This window comes from Heterodontus francisci, chromosome 29 (genome assembly GCF_036365525.1).
Source record: "Heterodontus francisci isolate sHetFra1 chromosome 29, sHetFra1.hap1, whole genome shotgun sequence".
NCBI lineage: Eukaryota > Metazoa > Chordata > Chondrichthyes > Heterodontiformes > Heterodontidae > Heterodontus > Heterodontus francisci.
In genome coordinates, this window is record NC_090399.1 from 53,877,846 (window position 1) to 53,890,660 (window position 12,815).

The 12,815-nt window shown below is 37.1% G+C and overlaps 1 protein-coding gene across 2 annotated transcripts in view; it reads left to right on the forward strand.

The window, feature by feature from the left end:
* The first annotated feature begins 1,517 nt into the window (after positions 1 to 1,517).
* LOC137346301 (H-2 class II histocompatibility antigen, A-U alpha chain-like) overlaps positions 1,518 to 12,815 on the forward strand; it is a 133,210-nt gene continuing 121,912 nt past the window's right edge. For both annotated transcript variants that reach the window (XM_068009782.1, XM_068009783.1), the window contains exon 1: positions 1,518 to 1,653. In XM_068009782.1, coding sequence (XP_067865883.1) covers positions 1,587 to 1,653 — 67 coding nt within the window. In that variant the 5' untranslated portion in view covers positions 1,518 to 1,586. The remainder of the gene's footprint in view (positions 1,654 to 12,815) is intronic.

A 12,815-nucleotide genomic window follows, 5' to 3' on the forward strand; every position in this document is an offset into this window, starting at 1 on the left:
CTGTTCCAAAATCTATTTTCTACTGTTTAGCCAGATCTTTTAAAGGTGCTTTCATCCTCATTCTGCCCGTCTTTCATACTTCTGTTGTATTGATGCCTTGGTCCAGTATGTGGACCATTTTGAATTTCAGCAACCATTGAGTCTTCTCGTCTATGTGTCTCATTTGTTCCATGAAGGCAGAAGGAGATGAGTATTGCCCTAGGAATTTTTTAAGGCAGCACAAATCCGATCCAATAAAGTCTCCTTCTCTGAGAACCGAGCACTGTTAGAACCGCTAACCTGTTTGTATGAGATACCAGAGCACAATCCAGTAATTTAAAGACTAGGGATCACCAAATTTAATTTCATCAATCTTTTATTCAATCTGTTAAAGCCCATAATATATTCTTCCATGGAATGACTATCCATTTTTGGAAATCTATCAAATTATAACAATGCCTGTTAGGCATTTAACAGACCATCTTTCTGTAGATTTCATCCAAGAGTTCAAATAGAAGTTGCAAACCTTCATCTCCATCCAAGTGATGGGCATCCAGCTCATAACATACCTTATTTCTGATTTTTCTTTGTGTAGGAGGCAATGATGCCAAGGCCATATCATATTTTTCCTGTGGTCACGATGAAACCCATGTCCACACATCCACTTTGTTCTTTCATTGGTCATCTGGTTCAGGTTCTGATAACATTGGAGGGTAATCATACCCCAACAATTTACACATGGATTTATTTATTTAGAGATACAGCACTGAAACAGGCCCTTCGGCCCACCAAGTCTCTGCCAACAATCAACCACCCATTTATACCAATCCTACATTAATCCCATATTCCTACCTCACGCCCACTACCTATACTAGGGGCAATTTACAATGGCCAATTTACCTATCAACCTGCAAGTCTTTGGCTGTGGGAGGAAATCGGAGCACCCGGCGAAAACCCACACGGTCACAGGAAGAACTTGCAAACTCCACACAGGCAGTACCCAGAATCGAACCCAGGTCACGGGAGCAGTGAGGCTGTGGTGCTAACCACTGCACCACTGTGCCACCACTTGCTTTCTGCCATTTTTGGAAATGGTTCTCGGATTGTCGCTTCTGTCTGAAAATGTTCTTCATGTCCAACCTTCACCTTCAGGCACCATCCTCTGCAACAATATTTATACTCGCGAAAGACAGTTGTTGAAGGTGAGAACAGAAGCCAATCTTTGCACACTTTCATAGCATTTATTTACAAAGATACACATCCTGGAGACAGAGTAAAACCAAGTAAACAGACATCACGTTCAACCCAAACATCCCTACTGAAAAAAAACAAATCTTCATCTTGTTGCAATACTTTCTCAAAGGAAACAAATTCAAGACTCATTCAGAGAAATTCACAGCAGTCTTGCATTTCACCTGGAAACAGCTGATGGAGGAGATCTCAATTTGTGATTGGCTTAATTCACCAAAACCATATGTCAATTACAGCATGATCAGTAAAGGAAATGAGAGACAAACTGAACTTCAGAGACGGAGTGTGATAGCGGACGGAGGGGAGCTGGCACGGAGTGAAGTCTGATCACAGTTAGGAGAAACGAGAAGAACAGAATGGAAGCTGGGAGTTACTTGACTGTGTTAACACTGGGTGTAATTCATGGAGCCTGGGCTGGAGAATGTGAGTTATTTAAATAGGAAAATTTAACAGAGATTACCAATATTATTAATATCTGTCTCCCTGGGGGCAGCATGGTGTCATTATAGGAGATGAAAGCTGTGAGTTATTATATTTATATTATATTAATAATCCTGATCTCACTGGGGTCGGTGTGATGTTATTACAGGGAGTGAGGGCTGTGTGTTATTGTATTTATATTATATTAATAATCCTGATCTCACTGGGGTCGGTGTGATGTTATTACAGGGAGTGAGGGCTGTGTGTTATTGTATTTATATTATATTAATAATCCTGATCTCACTGGGGTCGGTGTGATGTTATTACAGGGAGTGAGGGCTGTGTGTTATTGTATTTATATTATATTAATAATCCTGATCTCACTGGGGTCGGTGTGATGTTATTACAGGGAGTGAGGGCTGTGTGTTATTGTATTTATATTATATTAATAATCCTGATCTCACTGGGGTCGGTGTGATGTTATTACAGGGAGTGAGGGCTGTGTGTTATTGTATTTATATTATATTAATAATCCTGATCTCACTGGGGTCGGTGTGATGTTATTACAGGGAGTGAGGGCTGTGTGTTATTGTATTTATATTATATTAATAATCCTGATCTCACTGGGGTCGGTGTGATGTTATTACAGGGAGTGAGGGCTGTGTGTTATTGTATTTATATTATATTAATAATCCTGATCTCACTGGGGTCGGTGTGATGTTATTACAGGGAGTGAGGGCTGTGTGTTATTGTATTTATATTATATTAATAATCCTGATCTCACTGGGGTCGGTGTGATGTTATTACAGGGAGTGAGGGCTGTGTGTTATTGTATTTATATTATATTAATAATCCTGATCTCACTGGGGTCGGTGTGATGTTATTACAGGGAGTGAGGGCTGTGTGTTATTGTATTTATATTATATTAATAATCCTGATCTCACTGGGGTCGGTGTGATGTTATTACAGGGAGTGAGGGCTGTGTGTTATTGTATTTATATTATATTAATAATCCCGATCTCACTGGGGTCGGTGTGATGTTATTACAGGGAGTGAGGTCTGTGTGTTATTATATTTATATTATATTAATAATCCCGATCTCACTGGGGTCGGTGTGATGTTATTACAGGGAGTGAGGTCTGTGTGTTATTATATTTATATTATATCAATAATCCCGATCTCACTGGGGTCGGTGTGATGTTATTACAGGGAGTGAGGTCTGTGTGTTATTGTATTTATATTATATTAATAATCCCGATCTCACTGGGGTCGGTGTGATGTTATTACAGGGAGTGAGGGCTGTGTGTTATTGTATTTATATTATATTAATAATCCTGATCTCACTGGGGTCGGTGTGATGTTATTACAGGGAGTGAGGGCTGTGTGTTATTGTATTTATATTATATTAATAATCCTGATCTCACTGGGGTCGGTGTGATGTTATTACAGGGAGTGAGGGCTGTGTGTTATTGTATTTATATTATATTAATAATCCTGATCTCACTGGGGTCGGTGTGATGTTATTACAGGGAGTGAGGGCTGTGTGTTATTATATTTATATTATATTAATAATCCTGATCTCACTGGGGTCGGTGTGATGTTATTACAGGGAGTGAGGTCTGTGTGTTATTATATTTATATTATATTAATAATCCCGATCTCACTGGGGTCGGTGTGATGTTATTACAGGGAGTGAGGTCTGTGTGTTATTATATTTATATTATATCAATAATCCCGATCTCACTGGGGTCGGTGTGATGTTATTACAGGGAGTGAGGTCTGTGTGTTATTATATTTATATTATATCAATAATCCCGATCTCACTGGGGTCGGTGTGATGTTATTACAGGGAGTGAGGTCTGTGTGTTATTATATTTATATTATATTAATAATCCCGATCTCACTGGGGTCGGTGTGATGTTATTACAGGGAGTGAGGTCTGTGTGTTATTATATTTATATTATATCAATAATCCCGATCTCACTGGGGTCGGTGTGATGTTATTACAGGGAGTGAGGTCTGTGTGTTATTATATTTATATTATATCAATAATCCCGATCTCACTGGGGTCGGTGTGATGTTATTACAGGGAGTGAGGTCTGTGTGTTATTTTATTTATATTATATTAATAATCCCGATCTCACTGGGGTCGGTGTGATGTTATTACAGGGAGTGAGGTCTGTGTGTTATTATATTTATATTATATCAATAATCCCGATCTCACTGGTGTCGGTGTGATGTTATTACAGGGAGTGAGGTCTGTGTGTTATTATATTTATATTATATCAATAATCCCGATCTCACTGGGGTCGGTGTGATGTTATTACAGGGAGTGAGGTCTGTGTGTTATTATATTTATATTATATCAATAATCCCGATCTCACTGGGGTCGGTGTGATGTTATTACAGGGAGTGAGGTCTGTGTGTTATTATATTTATATTATATCAATAATCCCGATCTCACTGGGGTCGGTGTGATGTTATTACAGGGAGTGAGGTCTGTGTGTTATTATATTTATATTATATCAATAATCCCGATCTCACTGGGGTCGGTGTGATGTTATTACAGGGAGTGAGGTCTGTGTGTTATTTTATTTATATTATATTAATAATCCCGATCTCACTGGGGTCGGTGTGATGTTATTACAGGGAGTGAGGTCTGTGTGTTATTATATTTATATTATATCAATAATCCCGATCTCACTGGTGTCGGTGTGATGTTATTACAGGGAGTGAGGTCTGTGTGTTATTATATTTATATTATATCAATAATCCCGATCTCACTGGGGTCGGTGTGATGTTATTACAGGGAGTGAGGTCTGTGTGTTATTATATTTATATTATATCAATAATCCCGATCTCACTGGGGTCGGTGTGATGTTATTACAGGGAGTGAGGTCTGTGTGTTATTATATTTATATTATATCAATAATCCCGATCTCACTGGGGTCGGTGTGATGTTATTACAGGGAGTGAGGTCTGTGTGTTATTATATTTATATTATATCAATAATCCCGATCTCACTGGGGTCGGTGTGATGTTATTACAGGGAGTGAGGTCTGTGTGTTATTATATTTATATTATATCAATAATCCCGATCTCACTGGTGTCGGTGTGATGTTATTACAGGGAGTGAGGTCTGTGTGTTATTATATTTATATTATATCAATAATCCCGATCTCACTGGGGTCGGTGTGATGTTATTACAGGGAGTGAGGTCTGTGTGTTATTATATTTATATTATATCAATAATCCCGATCTCACTGGTGTCGGTGTGATGTTATTACAGGGAGTGAGGTCTGTGTGTTATTTTATTTATATTATATTAATAATCCCGATCTCACTGGGGTCGGTGTGATGTTATTACAGGGAGTGAGGTCTGTGTGTTATTATATTTATATTATATCAATAATCCCGATCTCACTGGTGTCGGTGTGATGTTATTACAGGGAGTGAGGTCTGTGTGTTATTATATTTATATTATATCAATAATCCCGATCTCACTGGGGTCGGTGTGATGTTATTACAGGGAGTGAGGTCTGTGTGTTATTATATTTATATTATATCAATAATCCCGATCTCACTGGGGTCGGTGTGATGTTATTACAGGGAGTGAGGTCTGTGTGTTATTATATTTATATTATATCAATAATCCCGATCTCACTGGGGTCGGTGTGATGTTATTACAGGGAGTGAGGTCTGTGTGTTATTATATTTATATTATATCAATAATCCCGATCTCACTGGGGTCGGTGTGATGTTATTACAGGGAGTGAGGTATGTGTGTTATTATATTTATATTATATTAATAATCCCGATCTCACTGGGGTCGGTGTGATGTTATTACAGGGAGTGAGGTCTGTGTGTTATTATATTTATATTATATTAATAATCCCGATCTCACTGGGGTCGGTGTGATGTTATTACAGGGAGTGAGGTCTGTGTGTTATTATATTTATATTATATTAATAATCCCGATCTCACTGGGGTCGGTGTGATGTTATTACAGGGAGTGAGGTCTGTGTGTTATTATATTTATATTATATTAATAATCCCGATCTCACTGGGGTCGGTGTGATGTTATTACAGGGAGTGAGGTCTGTGTGTTATTATATTTATATTATATTAATAATCCTGATCTCACTGGGGTCGGTGTGATGTTATTACAGGGACTGAGGTCTGTGTGTTATTATATTTATATTATATTAATAATCCTGATCTCACTGGGGTCGGTGTGATGTTATTACAGGGAGTGAGGTCTGTGTGTTATTTTATTTATATTATATTAATAATCCCGATCTCACTGGGGTCGGTGTGATGTTATTACAGGGAGTGAGGTCTGTGTGTTATTATATTTATATTATATTAATAATCCCGATCTCACTGGGGTCGGTGTGATGTTATTACAGGGAGTGAGGTCTGTGTGTTATTTTATTTATATTATATTACTAATCCTGATCTCACTGGGGTCGGTGTGATGTTATTACAGGGAGTGAGGTCTGTGTGTTATTTTATTTATATTATATTAATAATCCCGATCTCACTGGGGTCGGTGTGATGTTATTACAGGGAGTGAGGGCTGTGTGTTATTATATTTATATTATATTAATAATCCTGATCTCACTGGGGTCGGTGTGATGTTATTACAGGGAGTGAGGTCTGTGTGTTATTTTATTTATATTATATTAATAATCCCGATCTCACTGGGGTCGGTGTGATGTTATTACAGGGAGTGAGGTCTGTGTGTTATTATATTTATATTATATTAATAATCCCGATCTCACTGGGGTCGGTGTGATGTTATTACAGGGAGTGAGGTCTGTGTGTTATTTTATTTATATTATATTACTAATCCTGATCTCACTGGGGTCGGTGTGATGTTATTACAGGGAGTGAGGTCTGTGTGTTATTTTATTTATATTATATTAATAATCCCGATCTCACTGGGGTCGGTGTGATGTTATTACAGGGAGTGAGGTCTGTGTGTTATTATATTTATATTATATTAATAATCCCGATCTCACTGGGGTCGGTGTGATGTTATTACAGGGAGTGAGGTCTGTGTGTTATTATATTTATATTATATTAATAATCCTGATCTCACTGGGGTCGGTGTGATGTTATTACAGGGAGTGAGGTCTGTGTGTTATTTTATTTATATTATATTACTAATCCTGATCTCACTGGGGTCGGTGTGATGTTATTACAGAGAGTGAGGTCTGTGTGTTAGTATATTTATATTATATTAATAATCCTGATCTCACTGGGGTCGGTGTGATGTTATTACAGGGAGTGAGGTCTGTGTGTTATTATATTTATATTATATTAATAATCCCGATCTCACTGGGGTCGGTGTGATGTTATTACAGGGAGTGAGGTCTGTGTGTTATTATATTTATATTATATCAATAATCCTGATCTCACTGGGGTCGGTGTGATGTTATTACAGGGAGTGAGGTCTGTGTGTTATTTTATTTATATTATATCAATAATCCCGATCTCACTGGGGTCGGTGTGATGTTATTACAGGGAGTGAGGTCTGTGTGTTATTATATTTATATTATATTAATAATCCCGATCTCACTGGGGTCGGTGTGATGTTATTACAGGGAGTGAGGTCTGTGTGTTATTATATTTATATTATATTAATAATCCTGATCTCACTGGGGTCGGTGTGATGTTATTACAGGGAGTGAGGTCAGTGTGTTATTTTATTTATATTATATTAATAATCCCGATCTCACTGGGGTCGGTGTGATGTTATTACAGGGAGTGAGGTCTGTGTGTTATTATATTTATATTATATTAATAATCCTGATCTCACTGGGGTCGGTGTGATGTTATTACAGGGAGTGAGGTCTGTGTGTTATTTTATTTATATTATATTAATAATCCCGATCTCACTTGGGTCGGTGTGATGTTATTACAGGGAGTGAGGTCTGTGTGTTATTATATTTATATTATATCAATAATCCCGATCTCACTGGGGTCGGTGTGATGTTATTACAGGGAGTGAGGTCTGTGTGTTATTATATTTATATTATATTAATAATCCCGATCTCACTGGGGTCGGTGTGATGTTATTACAGGGAGTGAGGTCTGTGTGTTATTTTATTTATATTATATTAATAATCCTGATCTCACTGGGGTCGGTGTGATGTTATTACAGGGAGTGAGGTCTGTGTGTTATTATATTTATATTATATTAATAATCCTGATCTCACTGGGGTCGGTGTGATGTTATTACAGGGAGTGAGGTCTGTGTGTTATTATATTTATATTATATTAATAATCCCGATCTCACTGGGGTCGGTGTGATGTTATTACAGGGAGTGAGGGCTGTGTGTTATTATATTATATTATATTAATAATCCTGATCTCACTGGGGTCGGTGTGATGTTATTACAGGGAGTGAGGTCTGTGTGTTATTATATTATATTATATTAATAATCCTGATCTCACTGGGGTCGGTGTGATGTTATTACAGGGAGTGAGGTCTGTGTGTTATTATATTATATTATATTAATAATCCTGATCTCACTGGGGTCGGTGTGATGTTATTACAGGGAGTGAGGTCTGTGTGTTATTATATTTATATTATATTAATAATCCCGATCTCACTGGGGTCGGTGTGATGTTATTACAGGGAGTGAGGTCTGTGTGTTATTATATTTATATTATATCAATAATCCCGATCTCACTGGGGTCCGTGTGATGTTATTACAGGGAGTGAGGTCTGTGTGTTATTGTATTTATATTATATCAATAATCCTGATCTCACTGGGGTCGGTGTGATGTTATTACAGGGAGTGAGGTCTGTGTGTTATTATATTTATATTATATTAATAATCCTGATCTCACTGGGGTCGGTGTGATGTTATTACAGGGAGTGAGGTCTGTGTGTTATTATATTTATATTATATTAATAATCCTGATCTCACTGGGGTCGGTGTGATGTTATTACAGGGAGTGAGGTCTGTGTGTTATTATATTTATATTATATTAATACTCCTGATCTCACTGGGGTCGGTGTGATGTTATTACAGGGAGTGAGGGCTGTGTGTTATTATATTTATATTATATCAATAATCCTGATCTCACTGGGGTCGGTGTGATGTTATTACAGGGAGTGAGGTCTGTGTGTTATTATATTTATATTATATTAATAATCCTGATCTCACTGGGGTCGGTGTGATGTTATTACAGGGAGTGAGGTCTGTGTGTTATTGTATTTATATTATATTAATAATCCTGATCTCACTGGGGTCGGTGTGATGTTATTACAGAGAGTGAGGTCTGTGTGTTATTATATTTATATTATATCAATAATCCCGATCTCACTGGGGTCGGTGTGATGTTATTACAGGGAGTGAGGTCTGTGTGTTATTATATTTATATTATATTAATCCTGATCTCACTGGGGTCGGTGTGATGTTATTACAGGGAGTGAGGTCTGTGTGTTATTATATTTATATTATATTAATAATCCTGATCTCACTGGGGTCGGTGTGATGTTATTACAGGGAGTGAGGTCTGTGTGTTATTGTATTTATATTATATTAATAATCCTGATCTCACTGGGGTCGGTGTGATGTTATTACAGAGAGTGAGGTCTGTGTGTTATTATATTTATATTATATCAATAATCCCGATCTCACTGGGGTCGGTGTGATGTTATTACAGGGAGTGAGGTCTGTGTGTTATTATATTTATATTATATCAATAATCCTGATCTCACTGGGGTCGGTGTGATGTTATTACAGGGAGTGAGGTCTGTGTGTTATTATATTTATATTATATTAATAATCCTGATCTCACTGGGGTCGGTGTGATGTTATTACAGGGAGTGAGGTCTGTGTGTTATTGTATTTATATTATATTAATAATCCTGATCTCACTGGGGTCGGTGTGATGTTATTACAGGGAGTGAGGTCTGTGTGTTATTGTATTTATATTATATCAATAATCCTGATCTCACTGGGGTCGGTGTGATGTTATTACAGGGAGTCAGGGCTGTGTGTTATTATATTTATATTATATTAATAATCCTGATCTCACTGGGGTCGGTGTGATGTTATTACAGGGAGTGAGGTCTGTGTGTTATTATATTTATATTATATTAATAATCCCGATCTCACTGGGGTCGGTGTGATGTTATTACAGGGAGTGAGGTCTGTGTGTTATTATATTTATATTATATTAATAATCCTGATCTCACTGGGGTCGGTGTGATGTTATTACAGGGAGTGAGGTCTGTGTGTTATTATATTTATATTATATTAATAATCCCGATCTCACTGGGGTCGGTGTGATGTTATTACAGGGAGTGAGGTCTGTGTGTTATTATATTTATATTATATTAATAATCCTGATCTCACTGGGGTCGGTGTGATGTTATTACAGGGAGTGAGGTCTGTGTGTTATTGTATTTATATTATATTAATAATCCTGATCTCACTGGGGTCGGTGTGATGTTATTACAGGGAGTCAGGGCTGTGTGTTATTATATTTATATTATATTAATAATCCTGGTCTCACTGGGGTCGGTGTGATGTTATTACAGGGAGTGAGGTCTGTGTGTTATTATATTTATATTATATTAATAATCCCGATCTCACTGGGGTCGGTGTGATGTTATTACAGGGAGTGAGGTCTGTGTGTTATTATATTTATATTATATTAATAATCCTGATCTCACTGGGGTCGGTGTGATGTTATTACAGGGAGTGAGGTCTGTGTGTTATTATATTTATATTATATTAATAATCCCGATCTCACTGGGGTCCGTGTGATGTTATTACAGGGAGTGAGGTCTGTGTGTTATTATATTTATATTATATTAATAATCCCGATCTCACTGGGGTCGGTGTGATGTTATTACAGGGAGTGAGGTCTGTGTGTTATTGTATTTATATTATATTAATAATCCTGATCTCACTGGGGTCGGTGTGATGTTATTACAGGGAGTGAGGTCTGTGTGTTATTGTATTTATATTATATTAATAATCCTGATCTCACTGGGGTCGGTGTGATGTTATTACAGGGAGTCAGGGCTGTGTGTTATTATATTTATATTATATTAATAATCCTGATCTCACTGGGGTCGGTGTGATGTTATTACAGGGAGTGAGGGCTGTGTGTTATTATATTTATATTATATTAATAATCCTGATCTCACTGGGGTCGGTGTGATGTTATTACAGGGAGTGAGGTCTGTGTGTTATTATATTTATATTATATCAATAATCCTGATCTCACTGGGGTCGGTGTGATGTTATTACAGGGAGTCAGGGCTGTGTGTTATTATATTTATATTATATCAATAATCCTGATCTCACTGGGGTCGGTGTGATGTTATTACAGGGAGTGAGGTCTGTGTGTTATTATATTTATATTATATCAATAATCCCGATCTCACTGGGGTCGGTGTGATGTTATTACAGGGAGTGAGGTCTGTGTGTTATTATATTTATATTATATTAATAATCCTGATCTCACTGGGGTCGGTGTGATGTTATTACAGGGAGTGAGGTCTGTGTGTTATTGTATTTATATTATATTAATAATCCCGATCTCACTGGGGTCGGTGTGATGTTATTACAGGGAGTGAGGTCTGTGTGTTATTATATTATATTATATCAATAATCCCGATCTCACTGGGGTCGGTGTGATGTTATTACAGGGAGTGAGGTCCGTGTGTTGTTATATTTCTTTTATATCAATAATCCCGATCTCACTGGGGTCGGTGTGATGTTTTTACAGGGAGTGAGGTCTGTGTGTTATTGTATTTATATTATATTAATAATCCCGATCTCACTGGGGTCGGTGTGATGTTATTACAGGGAGTGAGGTCCGTGTGTTATTATATTTCTTTTATATCAATAATCCCGATCTCACTGGGGTCGGTGTGATGTTATTACAGGCAGTGAGGTCTGTGTGTTATTGTATTTATATTATATTAATAATCCCGATCTCACTGGGGTCGGTGTGATGTTATTACAGGGAGTGAGGTCTGTGTGTTATTATATTTATATTATATTAATAATCCTGATCTCACTGGGGTCGGTGTGATGTTATTACAGGGAGTGAGGTCTGTGTGTTATTGTATTTATATTATATTAATAATCCCGATCTCACTGGGGTCGGTGTGATGTTATTACAGGGAGTGAGGTCTGTGTGTTATTATATTATATTATATCAATAATCCCGATCTCACTGGGGTCGGTGTGATGTTATTACAGGGAGTGAGGTCTGTGTGTTATTATATTTATATTATATTAATAATCCTGATCTCACTGGGGTCGGTGTGATGTTATTACAGGGAGTGAGGTCTGTGTGTTATTATATTTATATTATATCAATAATCCCGATCTCACTGGGGTCGGTGTGATGTTATTACAGGGAGTGAGGTCTGTGTGTTATTATATTATATTATATCAATAATCCCGATCTCACTGGGGTCGGTGTGATGTTATTACAGAGAGTGAGGTCTGTGTGTTATTATATTTATATTATATTAATAATCCTGATCTCACTGGGGTCGGTGTGATGTTATTACAGGGAGTGAGGTCTGTGTGTTATTATATTTATATTATATTAATAATCCCGATCTCACTGGGGTCGGTGTGATGTTATTACAGGGAGTGAGGTCTGTGTGTTATTATATTTATATTATATTAATAATCCCGATCTCACTGGGGTCGGTGTGATGTTATTACAGGGAGTGAGGTCTGTGTGTTATTGTATTTATATTATATTAATAATCCTGATCTCACTGGGGTCGGTGTGATGTTATTACAGGGAGTGAGATCTGTGTGTTATTATATTTATATTATATCAATAATCCCGATCTCACTGGGGTCGGTGTGATGTTATTACAGGGAGTGAGGTCTGTGTGTTATTATATTTATATTATATTAATAATCCTGATCTCACTGGGGTCGGTGTGATGTTATTACAGGGAGTGAGGTCTGTGTGTTATTATATTTATATTATATCAATAATCCCGATCTCACTGGGGTCGGTGTGATGTTATTACAGGGAGTGAGGTCTGTGTGTTATTATATTTATATTATATTAATAATCCTGATCTCACTGGGGTCGGTGTGATGTTATTACAGAGAGTGAGGTCTGTGTGTTATTATATTTATATTATATTAATAATC